Raw genomic sequence first — 26793 nt, forward strand, 5'->3', positions numbered from 1 at the left:
CAAGACCTCCTTCCTCTCTAAGCAATGTCTTTTAAATGAATCTGAAGATCAGTTCCAGTTACAGCTCCCTTATTGCTTTTAGAAAGTATGAAAATACATATCTATAAAGCATAGTTCTCCCAGGGTAGTTTGAATAATATAATTCTACTTTACAAATTGCTTCTAGATAATGTACCACAGAGGAAACCCTTTATGCCTCTGAAGACATATGTCCTGCATGTTGTATATCAGCTCTGAGTTACATATATTTTTTTAACAGTATCCCTTGTGTTCAAGCCTTCTTCCATGCACACACCATTTCTTTCTTACTTTTATGGGCAGTGCATCTGCAGTGTCCATTACATAGATTAGTGTTTACTATCTCTCAAAGTGTTTCATTTAGAGTACAGCCTTATAGTACATCTCCTCTCCACTGTCTTACTATTAAATACTGCTGGTTGGCCTTTCCTGATTCTGCTTTTTTTTTTTTTATTAAAAAAAACGCTTTCTTCCAGTTCTAGTTATCTGCTCTTTTTCAATGCATTTTTTTCCAACACTATAAGTGAGTTCTCGCAAGATTTGGCTAAAGGAATAGGTGAGAACACAGCTAAATGCAGCTTTTGATGAAGTAGTGAAATACCAGACCTGTTGTACTGCACTAAAAATCATTTTCAGGGCTTAAGATCAAAAGTACTTACAACCCTAGCATAAAGAAGCTGAAAATGTGAATTGCAGCACAAATATCTCCCTGTGTTTTGACTGAAGTTCCTTCTCACCAAGTTCTTCTGTTTAAATATTAGTAGTCCACTAATCTGATCAGCTGACAGACCAGTTAAGTGATCACATTTATCTAAGGAAAGTTGTAGGCAGATAGGGCCTGGCGGCCGGAAGATATCATGCTGTATGGAAAGACCAGACCCTTCTCCAGGTAACCAATAGCATTTAGGTGATGATACCAGTTTTACGATGCAAGCAGACGGAAATGACATCGTAAACCTAGGCTATATAACACCATGTTCTCCCTCAATAAATGCCATTTGCCGTCCACCACATTGGTGTCTGTGAGCATTTGGACCGAGCGGCCCAAGGGGGGGCCGTCGCGCTGTTCCTGAACCAGGTCGTCCCGCCTCTCGAAGGCAACAGAAAGTAATGGTTTTCATCTGGCTCTTCCTTGAGACATGACAAGATCTGAGTCCCTTTACTGCCATTAGAGTTCTAGCACAAGTGCAAGAGTGGACTGTGGATTACTGTATCTGGGACAAGAATAGCTGAATAGTTCATACAATGTTTCCTGAGCCTTTACAGTTAAGCTCTAAAGTGCACTTGGTCCTATCTGGACAGGGCTTGAATTGCTATCCTGAAAATAATGGTGGCTCAGGATGTGCTGAAGAAGCTGTTAACTGTTCAATGATACAGTGGCAATCCCTACTACAGTATTGTAGCCAAAACTGATGCCGAGTTTTTACCAGAGTGCACAATCATGTCAAGCACTTCAGTTATCAAGGGAACATTAGAACCTTTATTGCTGAAAATTGTTGCCAGGTGTGGTCTCTGTGGTAAGACCTCACATGAATCTCATTCGTGCAATACCTGCAACACAAAACAAATATGTTCTATAACAAAATATGTGTGCTCTTGGTCTTCTGTTGCTTGTTGCAAATGTAAACCAGTATAAAACAGTGCTCAGCTACGATCTGTGGATTTAGACTGGTGTACGGAATTACCGGTTGTAGAACAGTGTATGTTTATCAAGACATAGAGTTCTGAAAATTAAGATGGAAACATTTGAAGCATGGCTGTTACAGTTTTCAGTCTGTCATTTCAGTAACACTGAAGTGTTTTGTCAGTTTTGATACTTCAGTCTAGAAATTTTTTCATATGTTAAGATTCTCCAGCACTTGCCACTTTATAGTGACTAACATACTCTTAAGTTGTGTATGTAGAAAGTAGATTGATAAGTCATGCACAGAACTTATGGAAGGATTTGTTTTAACTGTATAAGCCAAGAATATGATATGAATGGGTTGGTAGCTGGCAATCCCTTTAAGCTAGCAGTAATTCCTGCAAGAATACAGAATGACAATTCCATCAGCGGGGAGCGGAGAAAGCGAGCTACTTTGGGGTTTTTTTGTTTTGTCAGGTTTTTGTTGTGGGTTAGTTTTTTTGTTTTTTTTCCTGCTGGATTTTCCATCTTAAAAAAAGGTAGCAGGAGTGTAAAATGTTAAAGACTCTTAAAATACGTCAATGTTTATGTAGTATAGACAATGCTGTTAGTGGTAGTGATTACATGATCTAATAAGCCTTTTCTTTGAGTGATTAGCTAACTGATGTATCAAGATTCCATAATATTAAATATAATATTTTCAACCATTTCTTCTAACACCACTCAAAACCTGAGGTTGACTAAAGCTTTCATAATGCTTTCTCAGTTATTTGTCTATCAGTGCTGTTAGTTGTTTACCAGAATTGAAAGGCAGCACTGCAAAGTTTTGTGTATTCCTGATGAAAACAAACAAACCAAACATAAACCACTTTAAAATATAAAAATCCTTGGTCAACTAAAACATGTCAGCGTAACAACTCTTCCTTCTGAAGAGTAAGGTGTTCTCTTTTTCCTTTGTTCTGAGGGGCATGAACTGAGTTCTAACCTCTAAGTTCCTCCATTCTAATTCTGATGCTGAATCAGTTGTAGCCTATGGCAATTTATCACAGGTTTTTTATATATGTAAAATGGTTATATTTGTCCAGGGGCAATATGAAGATTAATTACTTAATATTTATAAATTGTTCTGAAAGTCATTATTATGCAGATATTATGATTATTTCTGAGCAGTTGATTCTAATCTGGGATGAGGCCCAGCAAAAGACATAAACATCTGATGTTTAAGTCAGGTGGAATTTAGATGCCCTGGGTCAATATTGCAGTCCTAAATATGTTTATATATCAGCCATGTAACCCTGGAGGTTCCTAAGTTTGATTGGATGCTTAGGCATTTTTTATTATGAGTTGCATTAAGTACTCCAGTGGTGCTCATTCATGTTCTCAAATGGAGCAGCCTAGTAATTAACTCAGGCTGAGGCCCAGTACATGTCCAGAAATGACGCATTCTTCTGCATGTCTACCTGGAGAGTTTAGTCTGGTAGGTGAGCTCTGAAAATATGCAGTAGGCCAGGACCCTGCAGCAGCAGCTGGCCCCACAGTGGAAAAATCTGTTTTCCTTCAGACTGTAGCTCATTGCTTAGAACAGACAGAAATGTGGATGAGATCCAGGTTCAATTCCCTTGCCTGTCTGAAGGGATTCAACCCCTCCTTGGACCATGCTTTAGTCAGCAGGCAGCAGACTTTTCAGAATGCAGGAAGGATTCTTCCATCTTCAATTTCACTTTCCAAAGAAGATAGTAATTATTCACCATCAGTATCTAAGTCTTGCAGTTCTGGCATGTTGGTGGGAAAGCGGAACTGTTGTCAAATGTTACAGAAAATAGAAACATATTCAATTCTGGAGAAGTACAATATAGTTGCAGGAGTTGGGACTAGAACCTAGGCTAAAGTGCTCTTCAGTGAGTGCCTGCTTACATTAGTCTGCTCCCTACACAACAGGACGGCTTTTTTGGGTGAACCAAGTGCAAAATCTGTCTGTCGTGCACAGTATATTCTATAAATTCTGGATTCAGTTATGCAGGCTAGGAAGATGAAAATCGGGTGGTGTGATACCTAGGAGTGCAGTGCTTTGTCTTTTTCTTGATTTGTCCTAGGTTCAGCAATAGGGATCTGTCAGATAAAACAGAACAAACAGAATCTCTGTCCCCTTCTCTCTTGCTTGTTTTTTCAACTTTTCCCTATGCTTGTGGTCAGTTCTTAAAACCACCAGATTAGAAACACAGTTTGAGCCTGATCTTCTTCAGAAGTCAAAGGGAGAATCCTTGTGAGGTTAATGAAATGAGAGTTGGGCTCTGAGAACTAATGGAAGAAGAAAATTCTTTGAGAAGTTTCCTGTGTAGTACCCATCATAACTAAAACTCATTAATTTCTGATGTGATTTGTTAAAGCTGCTGTTTCTGCCAAGTCAGTACCTGTCTCTATACTTCAAAAGAAACTAATTAAAAGGAATTTAATAGGGATTTAAATTCAAATGCTCTGAGATGTGGTCTATTAAGTGGCTGAAAAGACTGTTAAGAAGGAGAAAAAGAAAAGTAAATATGTTTTGCTTTCCAGAATACATGCATGATTTTGCTTTTATCCTTCCATGGACATATTTAGGTAAAATATTTTAACAGCTTGTGCATGTGGCTAGGCAGTCATCATGGTACAAAACTGTAAAGACAAAATGTTAACTTTTTGAGGGCTGTTGGTACAAAGAAACATGAAGAGTTGTGAAGATGAAAATAGACTCTGATCCCTGCCAACATGGAAGTCTTCACACTAAATACATCTCTACATATCTACAAATATATAGCTATTAGCTATTGGTGGGAGAAAACGAGTTTTTCAATAACTGTGAAAAACCATAAAACCCAAACCCTTCCTTCTAAAGCAGCGCTATTGTTTAAGCATGATAATACAGATAGGCTTTTTGAGTGCCTGTAACATATTGCTTGCTTTTGTGATGTAGCTTAGAAAAAACCACGGAAAAGACTGAAACCCCCTGAACTGAGCCTCTGGGAAAAAAAAAAAAAAAAAAGCTTTTTCATATTTTAAGTGGCTTTTTAGGCCTCTCGAGTCTTTCTGGCACATCATTCTCAGACCCTTATGGACTGGGATGCTGCCAAACAGCTTTTTTCCCACAAAATTTAATAAACTTTGAGTGCTGGACTGAAAAGTAGTGCAATTCCCAAAGAGAGATTTTGCTACAGGATTCCAAAATACCTAAAATATAGAACCTAGCCTCTGAATGAACCCACAACATTTTTCCTTGGATTTCTTACAAATACAAGAAATTCAGTTCTTTGTCTTACACTGGGTTAACACTTTGCTGTTCTCTGTTTAAGAAGTTGTTTTCTTTTACCAGTGATATGATTCCTATTATTGTTTTAGAAATCAGATGTCCTTATTCTCATGCAAATTTACTTTGATTTTGCTAGACATTAAGCCATACTTACATTTACATACACCTGTGCTACTTGGACTTTGGTATCAGCTTATTTCATGTTTCTTCTGTGTGTGCTTGAAGTAGTTCAAAGCTAAAGTAACAGGAAATTTCTTCTGATGTATTTTGAAGGAAGTCCCTAGGAAATTGCAAAGAGAGAACTAGAGCAAAAAGGTTCACAGTCGTCATCTCCAACACCTAGTCAGTGTGTTACAGCTGGTATTGCAGTCATGGGACAGAAATACTGAACTTGATTGTCTCAATTAATTTGTAGAGTGATTTTGCATCAATTAATATAAAACATTAATACATCAGGGGATCATTATCAGAAAAGGATTGGTCCTGTCCTCAGAGCCAGCACACGCAAGTGCTTGTGAGCACTTCAGTGGATTTTGCTGGGAGTTGCTTTCACACAGTTCAGAACAAAATTTTGAGTCACGTGTTTAATTCAGTTCTGAGAGACAGTCAGACAATATCTGAAAGAAGAAGTTGCTCACCTCTTAAGTATCTGGTCCTTACCCTGCTTACTCAGGCAAAGCTTCCACTTACTTCCAAGAATCCAGTTCACCGTAAACCAGCAGTTTAGTCCATTTCAGTGTGAGTTTTGCTAAAACAAAGAGCGCATAATAATTGTCTTCAAAATTGCAGTCTTCCTTTGCAACCCCCTATTTTTATTTACTTCTATGATTCTGCAATAATATATTTTTTAGAAAAGACTTTTCATGCTTTGTCATCCCCAAGCTGTCAGATTTCTGTTGGAAAACTTAAAGAAAAAGTTATTCACCTACAGTTAAAGAATAAGCATATAATCAACTTAAAACATGTACACTTGTATGGGTTTGCAATATGCAGAAATGAGATGCCCTTAACACATCTAAGTACACTTTATAAATTGAATCAAGCAAGGAGAAATATCTTCGTTATTTGTGAGAAGGATGCAAAGTCCCAAATTAGTACAATTTATGTGAATCCATGTGCAGTTATGGAGTGTATAGGGGCAGTTGTGAGCACTGTACATATATGTTCAAGTACATACATACTGTAATACATTTGAAGCAGTATAGCAGGATAAATAGGACTGGACCACTGATACTACTCTCTGAAGAATGAAGTCGTTCACTGAACAAAATACAAAGTAGACAGATTTTAGCCTTGCTGGTTGTGAACAAATCCTCCCAAACATAACTGCCCATAGAAAACATAAAGGAACAGATGCCTATTGCTCTGTCATCTGTGAATAAGAACACCAGATACAGCAATTTAAAAAGGAGGGACAATGAAAAGAATCCCCAGAATAAACAATGAAAAATTTAAGCTGGAAAGTTTAATTTTTAAAGAAAATTTAAAAGAAGAAATCTGTGAGAGATTCAGTGGAAATGGTGTCTCAGGGATTCTGGCCCCTAAGCCCAAGGACATTACTAGTGACTTATATTGATGATTTTCCAGGTAATTTTACTTTGACCTGCTTTGGAATTTCACAAGGCAATGACAGTTGCATTCCAGAGACATCATGCTACTTTTAAATACCTGCTCCTAAGTATCTCAGCAAGAACATTTCAGGTGAAAGCCTGACAGGACTTGTAGACTTGTTTCTGTAAGGGAATGAGTGATTATTGACATTTTCTTGTAAGAAAACACATCTTTGGCATAAGGAAAATGACCAACATGAAAATTTTTCATCCAAACAATTAATCTGCAAGTTTCACGCAATAAAAACTTAAGTCTTAAAATAACTGAACATAAGAATAGTAAAATCATAATATCATTTATGTTGGAAAAGACCTTTAAGATCTTTGAATCCAACTGTAAACCTAAGACTGTCAAGTCCACAACTAAACCATGTCCTTAAGTGCCACATCTGCATGAAAGGAAACGCAAGAAAACACTTCCCATAACAAAACTGTCTTGATAGTGATTCTAAAGTCTGATTTAAACCAAGGAAGAGCTTATAGGTCAAATCAACAAAACCGTAACAGTTCACCAGTTAAAATAGTGTTTATCTAAGTATTCCAAAGAAATTCATATCAGCGTTTAGCTGTAGCTGAAGCTATGCATAGCAAACATATGCTTGGGGCAGGGAAGAGAGAGATTTCTGCATGAAACTACAGATGAATAAGCTAAAGGATGTATTCAGGAAACCAGAGGAATCTATAATGAAGAATAGAATTAATGGTTGTACTGATTAACATTACATATTTAGAAGAATGAACATGAAAAAGGAACTTATAGCTCACAAATTCATGTTCTCTGAGAGTGTCACTGAACATGTTCACAAGGATTGTCACGTTGATATGGTCTGTCTGGATTTGCAGACAACTTTTTACAAGACCCATCTTTAGAGGCTTAAGCAAAATAGAAAGTTGATGTACCATCAGCTAAGTTTTGATGGCACAAATACAGTGTTTGGATTACTACAGAGGGATAAACAACAAAACAGATCATGATTATGCTGCTGCACCTAAGTAACATTGGTCTTCATCCATTCTGTCTTGAAAACAGCATAGTAGAAGTCAGGAAAATACAGAAAAGGGCAAAAGATGATCAAAAGTATAGAACAGCTTTCGTACATCATATGAGTAAATCCACTAGTCCATCTGGAAAAAACATCTGAGTCTATGAACTCATGAGTAGCAAGGTAAACAACAGTTGCTTACTGTCTCTTAACACAACTAGGGGATATTGAATGAAATTGTCAATGGCAAGTTCATTATATAGCTTCACACGATGTAAATTAAATCTGGATTCATTGCCTCCAGATGCTATGAATAATGAAGGATTATGTGGGGTCCAAAAGGTAATTTAATGGAGAAATATCCATCATTTATCTCAAATGTACCGATTCTTGCTACAGATTGATGAAGGCTTGGACAGTCAACCAGTGAAGTATTACTGTTTGTTTATACCATCCTTATCCCCTTCCCTAGGTGTCTGCTGTGTCTGCTATTGATCATCATGAGAGACAGGAAGCCCTGACTCAATATAACTGCTTTAAGTTTTTCGATTCTTATGATCATTGATTACATACACAAGGTAGAGCTGACTCTTGTGCTGGACAGGAATGTGTTAATTTTACATAGAGAATGCTAAACTAATCTGAGTTTATAACATTAATCTTTTCTTGCCCCATTTAAAAAAATACTTTTACTTTTGAAGGACATCTCAAAAAATTGGCTTGTGCACCCCCTTAAACTATGTGCTACCAAATCTGAATGTTTTAAGTCACCACTGTATATTAAGAATGCAATTCTTCCACATATAGTCATGCTACAGCCACATATCAAATCCTTACCTTATCACACTTAATGTCTCTATGCATTCATCCCAAGCTGCAGTTTTCTTTTTTACTTGCTTATTTCAATTGCAAACTTGACGATCACAGTCATGTGGAGGTCTTTTTCTGTGATTCTGTCTTCCCATTAGAGGGCAGCTCTGATAATGTTGTTTAGATGTATTTTGTTTTCCACAAATCAATACCATTTATCTTCTGTCTATATTAATCTCCTTTTAGGGTTTAATCTGTTCTATGATATTGTTATAAAATTAAATTTATTTACTTCCTTATTTATATTAAGTCCTTCATCTTCTAAATCCTTTTTCTTCTTTAAAGTAATTCTTGAAAGATATTGGGCTGATTGTCCTAAAATGTAAATTTTCTAGCTATGCCAGGGTCATGAACATACAGCAAGAGCTATAAACTCCCACACTGTTAAATCCACACACATTGCTGTGTTAATGCACTTCAAGTGTGACCTGAAAGGGCTTTTTCTGGGCAGTGTTTTTATCAGTGACATTTTTAATGCAACACTCCTGAAACTCCACAGATAAAATAAGGAGGGGGTGGGAGGTTTAGTGTTGATTTAGGTTTTTTGATTTTGGTTGGTTTGGGGGTTTTTTGGTTGGTTGGTTTTGGTTTGAGGTTTTTGTTTGTTTCTTTCTTTCTTTGCTTGTACACACGTGATTTTGAGACAAGGTTTGGGGTTCTGGACCTTTACTTCTTTCCTAAAATTCATAGCAAAGATAACGGCTGCCAAAGCTATGCTTGATGTAGTTCTGAATCAATTCATTTAGGTGCCTGTAGCATTAGTAGCAGTAGCATGTTATTGCTGTGCTGCTGCGGACAGTTTAGGCTGTCTGGGCTGACCTTTTTGTCTGCGTATTTTGATTAAAAATACCAAATCTAGATTAAAGTTAATTTGTCTGTATCCATTTATAGCTGTGGAACTGTTTGCAATGAAAATGTTAACCCATTGCTATTTAGATTTCAGGATTTTCTATACTCTGTGTACCTGAAAGTTAAAAATTTTATTACTTTTAGGTTATTGTAAGGATTGCATATAACCTTCTGTTTCCTTGGTGTGAGAAAAAGCATTCATTTTACTTTATATTGATTGTGATTCTGAAGAGGATTTGAGAGAAAAGTTGTAGAAAATGAATAGAAAGCCTTTCCTAAAGATGGAAAACTCTTTTCAATACTAACATTTAATTGCTCTTTTTCCCGTTAATTTTATTCTGTTTCCTATACTCATCTGCCCTATGTCTGTTACATTTTAATTACTTTATCTTCAGGAACTACCCTGATGGTTCAAGGGATGTTCACACTGGAACAGATCAGTAATACCTAAGGTCAGTGTTAACATTTAAAGTAATGTTAAAATAAAGTAAACATTTAAAGGAGTGGAAGCAGTCAAGAGTTCCACATTCATTAATTCATCCTGCTTATTTGTAGTGATAAGTGAAGGATAAGGATGAAACTCCGAGAGAAGGACAAGATAACAAGGGAGATGTCAAGGGCAAACTTAAGCACCGAGTCAGAGAAATTTGAATTCAACACACAGCTCCCAATTTCTTTAACTTGTGTATTAGACAATCTAGCGAAAGTTTCTGTCATCTTTTGAATTTGCAGTGTTCTCAGGTTCTGCAGAGTTTGGATAATGACAAATAGTTAGCATTCACAATTTCTTGCAGATCACTATGCATCATCAAACTTTTAGTATTAAGCATTATAAAGCTTCATTTTTAATGCTTTATAAGATTATTATGCACCCATGTTGTCATGGGCTTGCAGAGCATAGTTTTGTTAAAAGAATTATTATTTATTCAACATACAGTTGAAGCAGCATTTGGAATAGATATTCAGCTCCCTAGTGAGATCAAAATTGCTCTTGAATTGAATTGCTTGTTTATTTGGGTTGGTCAGTTCTTTCCATTTTCCATCTTGGCGCCAACTGTAACAAAGTGTTGCTAACACGTCTGGAACTGTTAACCAGTTCTGGGCACAGCATGGCAATTTTGGTTACAAAGCAGTGGTGAAGTAACCTCACTTGAACTATGACATAAACAGTATATTAAATTCATTATCTGTATTCAATTCAGAGACTTAACAGGGAAGAAGTTAACCAGTTAGCCAATAAATTAAGCATTGTGTGGCATTCTTATTTTCAATTCAAGGGAAGGATGATTGAAATTTACTTGCAGATTAAATAAAAAGTAATCTACTATTACCAAGTGGAGCTTGATAAGAAAGTATGTCAGGCTGGCATAGTTACAGGGAGCTCCTTTTCTTGTGACATCTAATTCTTTTTTTTATGTAATATATTTTTCTGTATTACTTTATTTGATTATTTTATTTGCATACAGAATAATGTTTATGAAATCACATACCGGTGGCAAAACTGCCAAGTGGGAGTGACTGTACATGACACTTCTCATGCAGTGTTTCATTAGCGCAAACTGTGTTTTCCCAAAGCCTAGAAAAAAACATCCTTAGGACAGCTAAATATGTAGTCAGCTATAGAAGATGTATTTTTCTGAAAGGAGGCAGACCCCAGAGGTCTGTATGTCAGGAAAATTGTAATTGTAATTGTAATTGTAATTGTGCAAGAACTTGAATAAGTAACATCTTGAAGTGAGGCTAGGATGAGGACAAAAATCTGGATTTTCAGAATATCAGTATCTTATAGTGAGGATTGTTCCTTGCAAGCAGGCAATCTTTCTATTCTCCTATCCCGGCCACTTTTCTCTCTTGGTGGAGTGGTGTGAAAGTAGAACCTTGTCACTTCCAACTTGTTTTACTAAGCTGATTTTATGGAAGGGAAAATGTGCCATAGCTTCTTTTCCCACCTGAGCATATGAGATGATAATTTTGCAATTATTCATGCAAGCCCCACAGAATCTTTCTCTTCTGTTCTGCTTAGCTGTAATGGGCTTAGTCACCTTGCCATAGTTACCATGCTGATGGGGATCCACCATAGATTTTGACTGCAATCCCATGCGTACTGAAGTCACTGGCAACTTTATCATTTATTTCAGTAGGTTCAGCATTTCATCCCAGGTTGCTACTTGAAACTCAAAATTACTTTAGTGGCTGGTTTTAACTTTGATTGAGATAATACTTCAGCTGGCAAATAAATAACATCCTTCTTTATTTTTTTATAATTTCAATCAGTGTAGGTGCATTCAGTTCTTTTCTGAGCCAATTATAATCTCAGGCAAATAAACCTAGACTGGCTAAATCTTGATGCCATTTTCATACTTTCCATGCAGATTATAAAAAGTAAACCAAAATTGATAAAATGTGTAAAAATCCTTCAATGGAAACATAAGTTACAAAACGCAGAACTGGGATACAGTTCATATACAAGACCACTTCTAGTCTGAAAATTTGGGAATCTTAGAAGGGAATTTGATCTTTCTCTCGCTGTTTTTTTCATACTGAAGTTGTAGCCAATATTTTTCTCTGTAGGCTAACCTCATGTCTTCACCCCAGTGGTATTTCAAACATAAGCTTGAATAAATCTGTATGTCTAGGCAAAATTTTTGTATTTGTCATCAAGTGAATTTACCCAATTTTAAAATTTACTACTGTATTAATTTATTTTCTAGAATATTGAATATTCAAGAAAATTTTGCTGTTTGTGAATGTATTCTTTCTTTTCTATTTCTCAACAAGCACTTTTATATTAAAGCATTACAGTATTTGATTACCCAATGGACTATTCACATCTTTGGTTATCATAGTATACAGTCAGTGGTATGGAAGTCTTCATAGTTAAATACACAGTATTTTCATTCTGCTTTCTCTCTAAATGGCTCAGATTTTTTATGTAAATTAAAAAGAAGATCGGGGTTTTTTTATATATATAAATGCACTTTATATGGAAGAACAGTGTTTTAAGTTCTGTTCAAGCAACAATCTCATATATACAAATGATCCTAAAAAGGAAATAATTCAACATTTTATACTTTGATTTTAGAGAAGTCCTTGGCATTGGAGTTGTTGCAACACGTTTGTGATACAGAAAACACAGAGGATCCTGGATATTACAAAAAATATTAGCCAAAGCCTTTTTACAGTGCAAGGAGACAATGTCAATGCTCAGAAAGGCATCTCCCTTTCTTTATAGTTACTTCTGAGGCTGAGATGTCTCCTGGTGCTACTACTTCAGAGAAATATTGCAGAGAAATCAAGGAATCTGGCATTGGAGACTTACATTTTCCTAAACCCCAGAATTTAGACCTACATTATATATTGTAGCGTAAAGATTTATGGACCTCACAGTATTTTATTCCAACTCATGGAACTGTGGATATTCTCATTATTCATGTAAACGTCTACTCTTTTAATTATTACTTTAAGTCTGGTTGAATTAGCAAAAGTGATATAGGTTCTGGTTTGATTTTGTTTGGTTTGGAGGGGTTTTTTTCTGTAGAAAAATCAATATATTTACCAGTAGTAATAATACTGAACTGTAGTATTCATTTGTCCCAAGAGGACTATGTGACATTTCTGTTTAAAACTTGACCCTGAAATGTTTTCTGGTAGTAAGATTTAATTGTGCTTCTGTATCGGAATATGCTGTGTATCTGGAGATGATTGCTTTGTTAATACTGTGCTGGTATTTGAAAGAAAGCTAATCTGGATGTATACTCTATTCAGAGGCAATACCAAAGAGGCCACTGTACCACTATTTTTCAGAGGGAAAGGCAAAACTTTTAGACAGAGTTTTCAATAAATATGAAGTGTGGCTATAGGACAGCACAGTGGTGTCTAGAAATGATGTGTTTCTAACCTTCCACTATTTTAAAAATGCATAGCAGAATGCATGTTTTCTTGGATAGCTTAGAAATGCTTCTCATTAATTTTTTTTGGATGCTTGATTCAGTAACTTGTGGATTTAGTCTTTTTACTCTCAAGGACTAAGACAGCATGAGACTAAAGAAAGGGCCTTATTCTGAGATGCATCAAGTACTTTCAAATCATTGATTTCCCAGCAATTTGCAGCTGCTCAGTTACTCTGAGAAATGTGGGCAGAATGCTGCTGAAGAATTAAATAAATTCTTTTCTCTTATCAGTTGTAACACTTATGTTGAGCTTCATTGTAATAATCTACTGTAACTAATGATACTGGAAAACTGTGATTCAACAGTTCATTTCAGAAACCATGGTGTCTGTACATGGAAAAGTCTGATTTTAGATGAGAAACTAGAGATAATTTTATCTTCCTTTAGAGAAAATGGAGATGACCTACATTTTTTTATTTAGCTCTTCATTTCCCACATCTTGGATAAACTTTGTTTCTTTTAGAACTACATTTTAAACAGGCCTGGTTTTGGTTGATTGGTTTGTTTTGTTTTTTTTTCTATGGAACTTGGGAATTGTTTCTGTTCTGTAAACTTTTTATGTGTCTTGTTTTACTCTGGTTTTGGAGATAATTGCCTTTATTTGGTCTTTGAAAGGGCGAGGAGTGCAGATTAGTAATGCTTCACTGAGCCAAGCTTTGTACAACTGATTGTCTGGAAGAAATTTTGCAAGGTGATGTTAGCATGCAGTCCAAGTGTGTTTCTTCTAATGAAAATGCATGCTTTGTCTCAAGGACATTCATACAAACACAGCAGCAGTTGAATTTGTAGCATGTTTTCTCACAAGGTGAAACACATAAGCCTTCATGGAATCAAATGAGATAGTAACAAGATTGTGGTAAATATTTAAATGATGAAAGAGAAACAGCAAAAAAGCAAGTAATTCCACAAGCAATGGAACTTACAAATCCTGGTTTCCAAGAATTTGTGTGTTGTGGTTTGATTCTCAGATGTCTTGCAAGCTGCAAGCTCAGACCAAAGCTTTTCTGCATCTGTAATATTCGTGCATGTATCACATGAATTTGTGGAGTACATATAAACTTCATTTCAGCAATTCGCTACACAGAGCACAAGTGGGATCTTGTTCTTTACCTATCCTGCAATTTTGGTGAAGTTCTCTAGAACTCTATAATGATAACTCTGTTTTGTATAATTTATTGAAATTGGGTAGGGGGTTTACAGTTGTTTTTGAAATATGAAGGGACGGACAGGTAAACACCTGAAACTGTATTAAAAGCAAAAATAAATATACTCAGAAACAAGGGTTGTATAAGCCTCTTTTCACAGAACTAAGCTAACAATTCTATCAGGTGGGATTTATGAGGAATGACTGCATAGGTACTTCTTCCTATAGCACAGGAGCTGGCTAGGACGGGTATCAAGCACAGAGTTTCATATGGAAAAAATAAATGCAAATATAAGTGAAAAGTATGTATCTTTGAAGCACAGAAGTATAAAATATACCAAAAAGGAAATGTTTTGTAAGGTAGTTTGAAATAAAATGCATAATGAAAACAGGGTGAATAACTGGATTTTAAAATGAATGAAAACTCTGCAAAGTGTTTGAAGTAGAGATGTGCGACTGGATGGAAAAGGTAAAAGTCAATGAAATTTTACACTGGAAAGAATTTGTAATTATGAAGTCCACAAAAAAATGATTGTGATGGTTAAATGGATTTTGATTGTGATGAACAGATGCTACAGAAAGTCTTAAGAAATTAATCTGAATCTTGTGGAATAGAGATCCTGTCAGCTGCAGACAAAATCTAGGCTTGCTTCAGCTGAAAGGAATACAAAGAGCAGACATACAAGCATATATAAGAGGAGGATGGAAGGGTATTTGTCTTGGAAAGTTGTTCTCATATAAATGAGAAAGCAGCTTCTGTGCAACAGCAAGGGAAAATCCCAGCTAAACCTGCACTAGTTCTGATGCACAAATTGAAATGCCAGAGAACTTGGCAGGAAAACCTACTGTTAAAATCGGTTGAATTTCAGAATTGTGGAAGACTTTTGTTGGTTCATTTGGAAAGGCAGCTTTTTCAGAATTGAGGGTAGATACAGTACTGGGAGGAATATTTACCATTATCAGTGGGAAGAATAGGACAGAATTTTAGAATTACCTTTGCAAGTTTTACAGAAACAGTTTTCCCCTCACCATAGCTGTCATATCATTACAGCATTTGTCCTTATGATTGGTTTCTGAGTTGAAGCAGCAGCCACCAGTGAAAATACAAAAAAGCATGGGGAAAATAGAGCCTGAGACCTCCCAAGACCTCACTTGTCACTGTTGTTTAGGCCCTGTCTCTTTCCACTGGCTGGAGGAGATGGAATAAGGATCACCAATGAGTTTTGCAGGCTTTGATTCCTAAGTAACCTTCCAAAAAACATTCTACAGCATTCTAAAAAAACACCTTTCACATCTGTTAGATACTTCATGCTTTTTTTTTTCTTTAGTTAAAAAGTTTTATATTTTATAATGCTGCCTCTAAGGTCAGTCAGCTCTTTGGGGAAGAGGATGGTTTTTCCATCTGGGCTGAACTGGCTTAAAGTAAGCTTTGCGTGTGCACGTGCATGTATCTTTGACACATAACAGAACCAGCTACTGGACTGAAAGCAATAGATGCTTGAAATGTTAATGCTGGAAAGAAGAACTTGAATTATAGAATTTGAAAGTCCTAAATTTTCTGGCTAAGATTGTCTCTACTGCTCACTATGTTATGTAGACAGGCAGAAAAGATATCTCTGAACAATCAGGTTATTGATTTGGTGGTATAGTGTGAATTTTTTGTTCATCTGTCAGATAAATAGAAGAGGGGAATACACATAAAACTTTTTTCCTGCCTTGAAATAAAGAAGGGGCACTTTACAACTTAAATTCATTCCTCATTTTCTGTTTTCTCTTTACCTTTATCATCTGTCCAATTGATTCTGTCAAAGGAGCAGTGAAGATGTCAGGATGTAAACAGACTCAGCAATTTGACCTTCTCAAAGGAAATCATTGTTAGTCATTTACTATGATTTTTGATACAGTTTGAGGATGAAATGTTTTGAACAAAATTCACCCAAGTCTCATTCAATACCATATTTTTAGGCACTACTACAGAGTACTGTCAGAAGACTGTATTTAGGTTGATAACAGATGAACATAAATTTGTATGTATTTATACACACATATATGTCAGAGACAAAAGCACACAAAAATACATTAACCAATTTAGAAAACTCTTTTTTTTAATATACTTTAGAAGATCTGTGTGAATGTAAACATTTGGGAAACTTGTGCAGCACAAGTCACTGCAGGCACTAGCATTTTGACCTCATAAATAAAAATATGCAGGCTTGTATCTTTCACTTGAAATGCATTGGGTGTTTACAAAATTGTGGAATTCTAATTACTGCTTCTTAGCCTGGCACAACAGATGCTACAAATTTCCAAGCAGATTTGTGCATGAGGCTTCTTATATGTGACACCACACTATTTAATTCCACTACTCAATGAAAGGCTACCTATTAAAAATTGTTATGGCCAAACAAGGGATCTCTTGCCATGTAGCCATAATGGATGGACATAATATGTAAATCACCAGTTTACGTGTATGCAAGCAATATTTTCTATGTATTATTCATAGCATTTGTATGGTTAACAATGCTAATAAACTATCAAATCCCATTAAAATCTTTGAACGTTGTGAGAGTAAGGCAAAGACTTTTGTAAGCAGAAGGCACAAAATGTCCACATCCAACTGTTACAGACTTCCACAGTTCTGCACTTGCTATGACTGCAACCTCATGTTCGCAATGTGCAAGTAGTGCTGTGCAGAGTTGTTATGATACTAAGCATATTGTCAGAACTCTTTGGACAGCTTTAATGTTTCTCTGTGTTCCACTGACACTCATTTCAACTGAGATTTAATGCAGCTATAGCCTAAATAGATTAATAGGTACATATAGTTTAAGAATTAACATAATAGCTTAATTAAAAACACATTTTAAGGTGCCCCTCTATGGGCATCTTTCATTCTTTTTGCTGGTATAGATTACGTTTATTTTGTATAGAGCATTAGAATAAATAACACCGTATAGTATTGTATTATTAATACCTCTTTTTTTTTTGGTATTAATCTGTGCTTAAGTGCCAAATGTGATGCTACTTTAAATGTTCTCTTCCTATTTTTCAGTACTGAAGTGCTACAAATGCGAACTGCCCCGCTAATGTCCGGACCCACTGTAACATAAGTAAATAAAATACTGTTTTGGACCAAAACATTTTCCAACATAAACCTGAAAAACAACAACAACAACATGCAAAACATACTGGTGCATGGCATACATCCAGCGCACAAATAAAAATAAAAAGACAAATGGGCAGAGAGAAATATAGCCACAGACAGATTCCATTATGATATCTTCTGAAAAATTCCAGACTGATAAATTCTAGGTGACAATCAGGTGAAAAGATTGTATTGTTACCAGTCACAAGCACTGGACAGATCCTGCTTTGTTCAGAAGAGCAAACCACTGTGTAGTTCAAGTCATTTTTTTGTGTCACAATAACATCAATATCCTTTTCAGAGACAGAGTTACCATCCAGTGGATTTCAGTTCACAGAACATCACAGTTATAGTCAGTCAATCTACTCAGTCACCTCTGGAATTAGGTATAAGGGTGCACGTCTGAATTGATTATGGAATAGTCACTGGGCTTCCTCTTGAAATAGCTTTGTTGTGACTTTTTTTTTCCTGTTTGATTCTGAAGTGGTCTCAGAGTCCTTAAATCTCAGTTTATGCTGTCTTTATGGCTACTTCGATCTGTATTGTGATTGTTTAGTTCTTGATTTTTCCACTGAATACTTGTTCCATTCATGGGCACTGAAGTCACTAGACTCTTAGACTGGGAGCAGCAACAGCAAAGACAGGACTGGAAATGAAAAAAAGGGATGAAAGGTTAACACAAATCTATCAACTGTGCAGACTTGGCAGACATATTTTTAATTCAGAAGTGAACAGACCATTCTAGCTGAAGGGAGTGATAGCTGCACTCAGGCAACTTTTTTATCCTAGGATGCAAACAATTCTTGTTATTAAACATCATAAATGCAGCAAATTAGGCCTGGTCTGTGGAAAGATTGCCTGAATTAATGATCTTGATACTAGAAGGGAAAGAGTAAGCTATGATGAGAAGCTGGGAAGAATTAAATAATAACTGAAAATTCTTTACTTAAGAGTTGTTGGATAGTAATTTTATTTGTAAGGACAAATGGGAAGAATGAACTAATGATATGAGAATCAGCCTGGTAGTATCCACTGTTAATTCTCCCTTTCGCCTGAGGACAAGTTCAGGTATATTATCCTCTCTACAGTTCCCAGATGAAGTAGAGGACTGTAAAAGCAGAGCTGACTTCTTATTTATCATGTGAAAAAGCTCTCTTAGAGTAGTTTGCAAGTCAGAGCAGGCTACAGTCAAACAGTTATTCCCTATTCTAATAATTTATTACATATCTTCAGTTGCGTATTTGCAGACTAATAGTTTAGTGGTACAATTCTGTTGTGTTTTGGTTTTCTTTGCAGATAAAGCTATTTCAATCTTTGTTTTCCATTTAGTTATTTTATTTACCACTGTATACTCTCATTTTCTTTATTTCTGTATTGTCTTTATTAGGTGAATGGGGACTTGCATGGGCACATTGTCACAAGGAAATTCTTCTAGCCTTAAAATATGTTTTCATGTGTAGGAGCTGGAAAAAAAGCCATAATGCCTATTAAACTGCCAAAATCAACTTAGGTGCTTGTTTTGGTATTCAAGCCTGAAAATTTTAGTTGTTTCAGACTGTTTAACTGCAAGCAGCATGGCGTTCTATGTATGTGCTGTCTTCATCTTGAGTGGGAAACAAGTAATCAGCCAAATTGTATTTCATGAACATGTCACATGCAGATAAATAGTACTTACAAGAGCATGTCTATCTATCTCAGTTTATATATTTACATATGAGGACTGTGTCAAACTTATTTACTGGCTTAGTATTTCAGATAAAGTGGATAGTTACGTTTTCAGTTTAGTATGTGTGTTATGTGAGCTGCTAGTTGATAATCTAGGCAATTTATAATCCTTCATTCCTTTGCTTGCCTCTTCTCCCAGTGGCTAAAATAGATAATAACTGATTTAATACAGTTCATTAACTGGACATACAATCTTATCAAGAATATCTTACCTGGAAACAGTTTTTAAACTTCTTGCTCACAAAATAGAGAGCTATTGGGTTTATGCAAGAGTTCATGGTTGCCAGGTTGATGCTGATATAATCCAATGGCAGCAAGAAACTAAGCAACAAAAGAGAAAGCAAAACATTTAAACTGTTCATATACTGTGCTTTTTGTGGTTATAATCTCTTCTGTCAGAAAAACTAGTTCTCTCTTACCTAACTCCCTCAATCTAATCTTGTACCATACCAGGTCTGTGATAACCTGTCTCACAGAAATTCACAAAAGCCAGAGGACAATGATTACAATGGTATCAGACAACATTTATTGAAATTATGCTACCCTATTAAAACTGAAACCCCTGAAACTGGATGCAGCTGAAAAGGAATAAAGTGTTTGCTCTTCTAACACCAGTTGCATGCACAATGACATTTCTCACACAAACTCCAAGTGTGCAGCATTGTATTTTTTTTCAGTATAAACAATTGATTGGCATAGAAAAAATTAAGTACCTGAGCAGTTCACATCTGCCGGGGTCTTTTTCATTGTATACCATTTTCTTCAAAATTCGGCTCAAGTGGAGAGGGAACCAGCAAAGAGCAAAAATCACTACTAAACAGAAAACGGTTTTTGCAACTTCTCGACGCTAGAAAAGGAAGATATTTATGACTGAGTACCTAATTCATATTGGTAGGTGAATGTAGTATAGTGATGTTGGCAGCAAAGTAAGTAATTTAAATAAAGCATGCAAAGATTCCCAAAGTGCAGTTTACAGACTACCTGATGTCCCTTAACTCTGCTTTTTCTGGGTCTTGTCATGTTCTTAATTCTGGTCGTCCTCAATAGAACCTGCTCACCACTGAGACTGGAGCAGCTGGAGCACACAGGTCATTGCCAGGACATTGTCAATATTAGCCGAGGAAAATCCTTGATTTTCTTGATTAACTTGATTACTTCCCCAGCCTTTCTCATTCCTCTACACTGGATTAGTTTTCTGGCAAACCCTCAGATAAACTCTTTCTTCAGAAACGTGCATAATCGGTAAGAAAACTTTTTCATATATGAGGAACACTGAGATCACACCTGCTTGATAAACCACTTGCACCTAATTCTTGTTGTGGGGCAATCTGTAAACTCAAGGCATCTATATCAATTGGCAATAAAAGTTCCATTCAACCACGTACCTAGTCAGGATGTCAAATTCTCCCCAATGTATTACTTAACATTTAGTATGCATCATGTTACATAAAGGAATACTGCACAATATAGTAATTTTCCTATGTGATCCTTGCTATGTGATCTGGATGTTCTTCAAAATTTCAAAACCGTCTGTATTACAATTTAATCTCATAATACTTAGTCAGGAAATAATTTCAATTTAATGGGTACTTTATATGGCTGTAGAGATTTCCAGGTGTTTTGGTGGATTTCTGACAATGTATACCACTGGTGTTTGGTAGGCATGGATTTGATAAGGAGAAGCATATGAAGGAGTAAGAATACCCCTTCTAAAACTGCCATTATAATGTAACAATAAGCATCACAAGGCTTTGTCATTAAAAAACTTAAGAGTCAAATGTGTGATTACAGTAAGCTGTATTAGGACTTGAATATGACTGTTTGCTTCTTTTTTCTTCTAATGGCCATTTTTACCAAAATATGAAAAGGATTGTTACTAGACATTAATGGGGACAAGGCTGTAGGGAAGGAAGGAAGAAGGGGAAAAGGTGACAATTAAAGTGACTAACATTGGTAAAACGTGGCATACACTCTGAGTAGCTTGATGGGCACTGCGGGTCAGTATGGGAAAGCTGGAGGGTGGATTCCCCCACCCCACCCTGTACATACCATTCTAGTGCTAATGGGTGGAGTAGCTTGTGTGTGGTGCTGGGACAGACTGTGGTGGAGGCCTGGGGCCCTATGAGGGAAGGATTTTCTCATCTTCCCTGATCTGGAATGAAACAGCAGTGGAGGAACCTCACTCCACTACTAAGGGAACTGCTTCAGGAGTTCACATGTGGAATGTGAAATAAAGAGTGGTATTTGAAGGGCTGACATTAACACATGGGAAAAGCTACAGATTGTTTTTCAAATTTCAGTTCAGAATTAAACATCAGACAGTGTTGCAAAACCAGCAAAGTGAGATCTGATGGTTCTGTGAGTGACTTCACTCTATGATCATTTGCTTGTACTATTCTCCTGTTGCTCTGTACAAACAGCTACAGCAGTGGTACTGCAACAGTGCAATAACCCTGAAAAAAAAATCCACTCTGTTTTAAACCAGGTTATTCAACAATTGCTTTTTATATGAAACTAAAGTTGCATATCAAAGTGTGAAAAAGAGGGGAGGACCCATGGAATCATATCTTTTTGAATAAAAAGAAACATCTTTTTTTTGGCAGATCTTTGTAACTAGATTTCAAAGCATTTAGCCAGTAGTGATTTGAGGTTAAAGTGCAGGAGTGCACAACTGTCATACATTCTTAAGAAAAGAAACTGGCTAGTTTCCCAAGCGTGTGGTCTGCGGTACTTCCGTATGCTATGATTTAGTCTTGTATTCTGGGATTTCAATAAATACCTTAACATCAGAAATAACCTACATCCTCACTTTCTGTAATTTACGGTGTCCAAATTCACTTTAAACCATTTCTAGGCTAGCCCAAAGACAGAACAGGGTTTTAAAACATTGGCATCCCTGATATTTACCTGCTTAAGGTGTTCACTGAGAGCAATTCTCAAGTTGCTGTTTCTTCTGTTTAACATTTCACAAGTCATTAGTGTATAAAAGATGGCAGTACATGCCAGCGGCATGCAGAAATAGAAACCAAACAGCCACCAATCCTTTGCGTCTTTGTAGAACTGTAGATAAGGTAAAGAAAAGAGAAGATATTTTCTTATGATTCAGTGGAAAGTACCACAGAAAGGTCTTGGAAAGAGTGACAGTAGGTACGCTGGTCAACAGGTAAACAACACAAATTATGTAACATTTCTTACTGTCAATGTCTTTTGAACTAACAACAACTGGGACTTGTGGCAATGCAAACATTTATTTTACCTTACAGACAGCCTGCCTTGCAACCTTTGTTGCAGTCTGTAATGGGTTGGAATTAATTTTGTTTGTGTTTTCTGAACATTTACACCCCAGTTTCATGAATCCAGTTTCATGAAAAAGACAGGCCAAAACATAGATTGTCAGTTTGAGATAACAAGTCTTACTAAAAGCCTGTCTCAGGAAATGCCATTTACCTCTATGGCTTCTGTCCTGATTCCAAAAAAGGAAAACTCAAAATGTCTTGTAGGTTTAATCACCTTTTGTTATCAGTGAAAAGATTGGTAGTTGGTTTGCTTATGTACTGAGCAGACAGGAGCCACTTCATAAGTGTTGTCTGATATATGCAAAGCTTAGGACGGGATGGCTTCTAGTAGTACAGTTACTTTTAACCCTTTTCCTGCCAGGCATACCATTTGCCTTTTGTGACAGGACAACAGGGGACTTGATAAAGTAGCAGCACTTTGCTGTGTAATTTGAAGTGTGAGCTGTGATTTAAGATGTGGTTCAAGTTAGTATATTTATGTACTATAGGAAATACTACATTTAATGAAATGTTTAAAATTACTCTTTCCTGTAAGTGATTTAATTTTCAGACTTGAAAAAATATTGTATCTTGGGTTTTAACTTTTATGCTTGGCCAAAATGTGCATTGAAATATGACATTTTAAATGCTTCCTGTCTCAATGTTATTAGTCACTGAGATGGATGTGTGTAAAAGGGAACCTTCTTTCTCATACTCTTTCCCCGAGCTTGTTTATTCCTAGCGGATGTGCTCTTGTACATCACTGTTCCCACACCAAATGTCAAAATGCTAGTAGCTGAGGATTATATGAATCCTGTTTGTAAAACCCAAGCTTTTGACATCTTGTTTACATTTAAAGCTGAATGGTACTCTGAAAGACTAAAAAAGTGGGTACAATTAACAGGCTAATATTTAATAATGTTAATTTTTAAATCTGCTGTAGTTATACAAGAAAGTTGACTTGCTAAGAAAAAGGGAAGGCTTTTGATTTATCTCCCTCTGCCTCCACAAAGTTAGCTGCTTACAGAGCTTGCCAATTTCAAGTATGCTGCTGGTATCTAGTCCAAAACCCCACCTCACAAGGACATTCTGAATTGTCTCAATTAGCTTGTTTCCTCCTTCTCGTTAGCCTCATCCCTGTGTGAGGAGGGGCTACAGTTTGCTGCATAGTTGCACTGTCCTTGGGGGCAGAATTTCCCCCAGTGGGAACAGTGATTCTGCCAGGAGAAAACCAGAAAACAATATGCCTCATATTTGAAGAGTTTGTACTGAGGGGAAATCTAATTACAATGCCTTCTGCAGAGAAAAGGATTACAAATACATGGAGACAATTATCTTTTCCATGGCAGATTCCTCCAAGTCAGCCTAGAATCATGTTGGTTGGGCAGCGCAACAAAATGCATACTGTGTATAAAACCTACATGAAAATGTCTGTAAATGATTAATTGTGGAATCCGAGTTTCACAAAGCTTACATCAAAGCATGAAATTGGGTTGATTTAAGAGAAGTAGACATTCTTTTGTTTGTCTTGAAAGCCCACATGGAACTGATTTTCTACAGGAAATGTGCATTTTAAACAAGTTTCCTAGTGCACTCAGCCTCCTGGGAATCATGGTCTAGCATGAATCTTTTAAGTCTTTCAAGGATAGCTCTAAACATGAATAAAGCTCCTATTAAACAAAAAGAAGTTAATCATAAATCCTTCCCAAAGTTTAGCGATTGTTTATTGTGGTGTTTGTGGTAGTAAATACTATAGTTAAGGGTAAAGTGGTATTTCCATTTTAATGTTCCAATTGCACTTGCTTGCAATGCCTTGAAACGCGAAACTCTGTTTTGACCGACCCGTCCAACATTTACTCTTAGCTTGGACATAAATGCTGGTTTGTTTCCTTGAAAAGCAAACTGGTATGGGGAGATTTGGAGCTTTTGAATTATACTGAGAAAGTAAGATACTAATTCTTGCTAACAGAACAAAACAAGCTATTCTACTTACCACATTAAGAACAGAACAATAATTAAAGTTAGCATGCCTATGGGAGACCTGAACTGTAGAGTTTTGGAGAAGAGAGAAGAGAAAATAATTTTTTATTAGAGAAGTGAAGATTATCCAGGCACATTTGCAGAGAAAAACAGCATTACAAAAAGGAAATTTGATGCAGTATGCATTTCATAAATCATATTCTTGGAATTGAAGTATCTACAGTCATATAGTCTGAAGAGCTTAGAAACAAAGATACAGGGAGTTCTGGGCAACTCCACTCTATCTCCATCCGTGTTAATTATTTCCATTAGGGAATTCCTTTTGTTTTCTCTTGCAATTTTCTCTTGCTGTTTTTGCCATCCCTGCAGTCTGTGTAACCATACCAAAGTTTGAGATGTTCCTCTAAAAAGCACCATCCATACCTTTTACTTTCTAAATTTCCTACTTCCATTTTGCCCTATCCTTCCATGTCCTAGCCCAGGTCAAGTTCTGATTCAGTAAAAGGAGAAGTGCTAAGCATGCAAAACAAAAGGGAGTTTCCCTCAAGACTAAAGAATTTGCACTTTCTGCCTTCTCTAAACAAAACAGAATATTACTTTTCTTTATTACTGGATGAAAGGTGGCTGGCTCTTCTTTGGGTTCATAAAGGAAAAACTAAGATACCACTTTCCTGTTTTCTCAGTGTAAGGTCAGGAGGAAAATCACTGTCCCCCTGTGCAGTAAAGATATATTAATTCTGTAGTGAGTACTCACCTGACTTCCTTTGAACAAGCTAATGTGGGTAATGGCAACTGGTAAGCTGCAGTAGCACTATGAAGGCTATAAAATGTGCCAAAGCAGCCTGGTGTTTCTCAGGTACTTGCTCTTGAGTTGCTCTATCTAGGTGACAGCTAACGGTGCCCAGGCTATGCAGGTTGGAGACGTGAGTCTGACAGATTTGTAGTTGTAATTTCTTGTAAATAAAGGGATTATTCTCTGTTTGATTTTGTAAGTGCATACAGAAGAGGAAGAGTAATGCGAGAGGATGGCCCCACCCTTTTCTTTGTCTGCCAAAAGAGCTGGCTACTGCATGCAAAAGGATGACTAATCATGGTAAAACATGGGGTTTGACATTTACAAGCTCCAAAGTGTTTTACCTGGAAACAATACTTTCCAAGGCTCTGGCTACTGTGGTACATCCTTTGACTACTTTAAGCAGGCCTGAATTGCAAAATTCTGTATTGAGAATCCTCAGTAGTGAGGAAATGAAAATGTTGTAAAGTCCCATTTAATATCTCTAGCTGAAAATCATGTCACTGTAATTGAAGGATCCTCTTTGCACCAATATACATTAGAATACATTTTGTACTTTAATGGATGAACAAAGTATATTATAATCCAATATCTAACCTATACACTCTGGATTCCAAAACAGTAAGAATGAATGTTACTTACCAACATAAAACTATTTGTAGGGTTGAGCATGCAGGTAACATAACCTTCATCCTTGTATCTGAAAGGTACCACAGCAAAACCAATTGCTTCTGGTATAGCCAGTATGAAGGACAGAAGCCAAATGGAGAAAATTTCAATAGCAGTGATCATAGGGATTCCAATTCCCTGAACACGGCTCCAGGACGCAACTGCTCTATACCTGAAAGACACAGGCATAAGTTTCCAACCTTCAGTTTCTTCTTTAAATTAAAATATCTTGGTTTAATTTTTTATATTAAGTAAAATCCTAAAGCTGACATCTTAGACTTGTATTGCTTATTTTTTCTGGCTGTTCCAGGGGTTCTGCCTGCTATCAAGCCACCTAGGACACAGCAGAGCACATCAAGGGATGGATGGCAGAGAGATAGCTACAACTGTTCTGCACAGGATTTCATGGAGTTCTTCTATGCAGACTACACTAATGATTTCTAATTAAAATAGGCAAGGTTTGTGAAGACATTATATCTTTTACTAGATCAGCTGACATAATAAAAGAAAACAAGCTTCCAGGCATGTAACTCATTCTAACATATACAAATCAGCTATCTCCTTCAGCTACCTCAGCTGTAACAGCAGTGCCATCTAGAATGAAGTTGTCAGCTTCCGTGCAATGAATACTGTGAAAATACTCTTCATTAAATGAAAATGCATTTGTTCTGTTTACAGTTCAATGTTAAAAATAGTGGTTTTACACAGCACACTCTGTATTTCTATTAGACTACAACTGAGTGCTGGTTAGGACTGTCTGGCAGCTGTCTCAGCCTCTGCATCACCTTTCTGATAAGAAACTGAAGTGAATGGCTAAGAATTCTGTGGATGGCAAACTCAACATATTTTCCCACTACTTTATCCCTTAGATAGCA

At 36.5% G+C, this 26793-nt stretch overlaps 1 protein-coding gene across 2 annotated transcripts in view; it reads right to left on the minus strand.

Annotated features, from left to right (window-relative positions):
- Positions 1 to 16310: 16310 nt before the first annotated feature.
- The window catches only part of EDNRA (endothelin receptor type A), a 32087-nt gene continuing 21604 nt past the window's right edge, over positions 16311 to 26793 (minus strand). For both annotated transcript variants that reach the window (XM_034064968.1, XM_005146566.3), the window contains exons 4-8: positions 25892 to 26090; positions 22109 to 22261; positions 19915 to 20048; positions 19414 to 19522; positions 16311 to 18122 (exon numbers count right to left, since the gene is read on the minus strand). In XM_034064968.1, coding sequence (XP_033920859.1) covers positions 17982 to 18122; positions 19414 to 19522; positions 19915 to 20048; positions 22109 to 22261; positions 25892 to 26090 — 736 coding nt within the window. In that variant the 3' untranslated portion in view covers positions 16311 to 17981. The remainder of the gene's footprint in view (positions 18123 to 19413; positions 19523 to 19914; positions 20049 to 22108; positions 22262 to 25891; positions 26091 to 26793) is intronic.

The sequence above is a fragment of the Melopsittacus undulatus genome, chromosome 7 (assembly GCF_012275295.1).
Source record: "Melopsittacus undulatus isolate bMelUnd1 chromosome 7, bMelUnd1.mat.Z, whole genome shotgun sequence".
Classification (NCBI taxonomy): domain Eukaryota; kingdom Metazoa; phylum Chordata; class Aves; order Psittaciformes; family Psittaculidae; genus Melopsittacus; species Melopsittacus undulatus.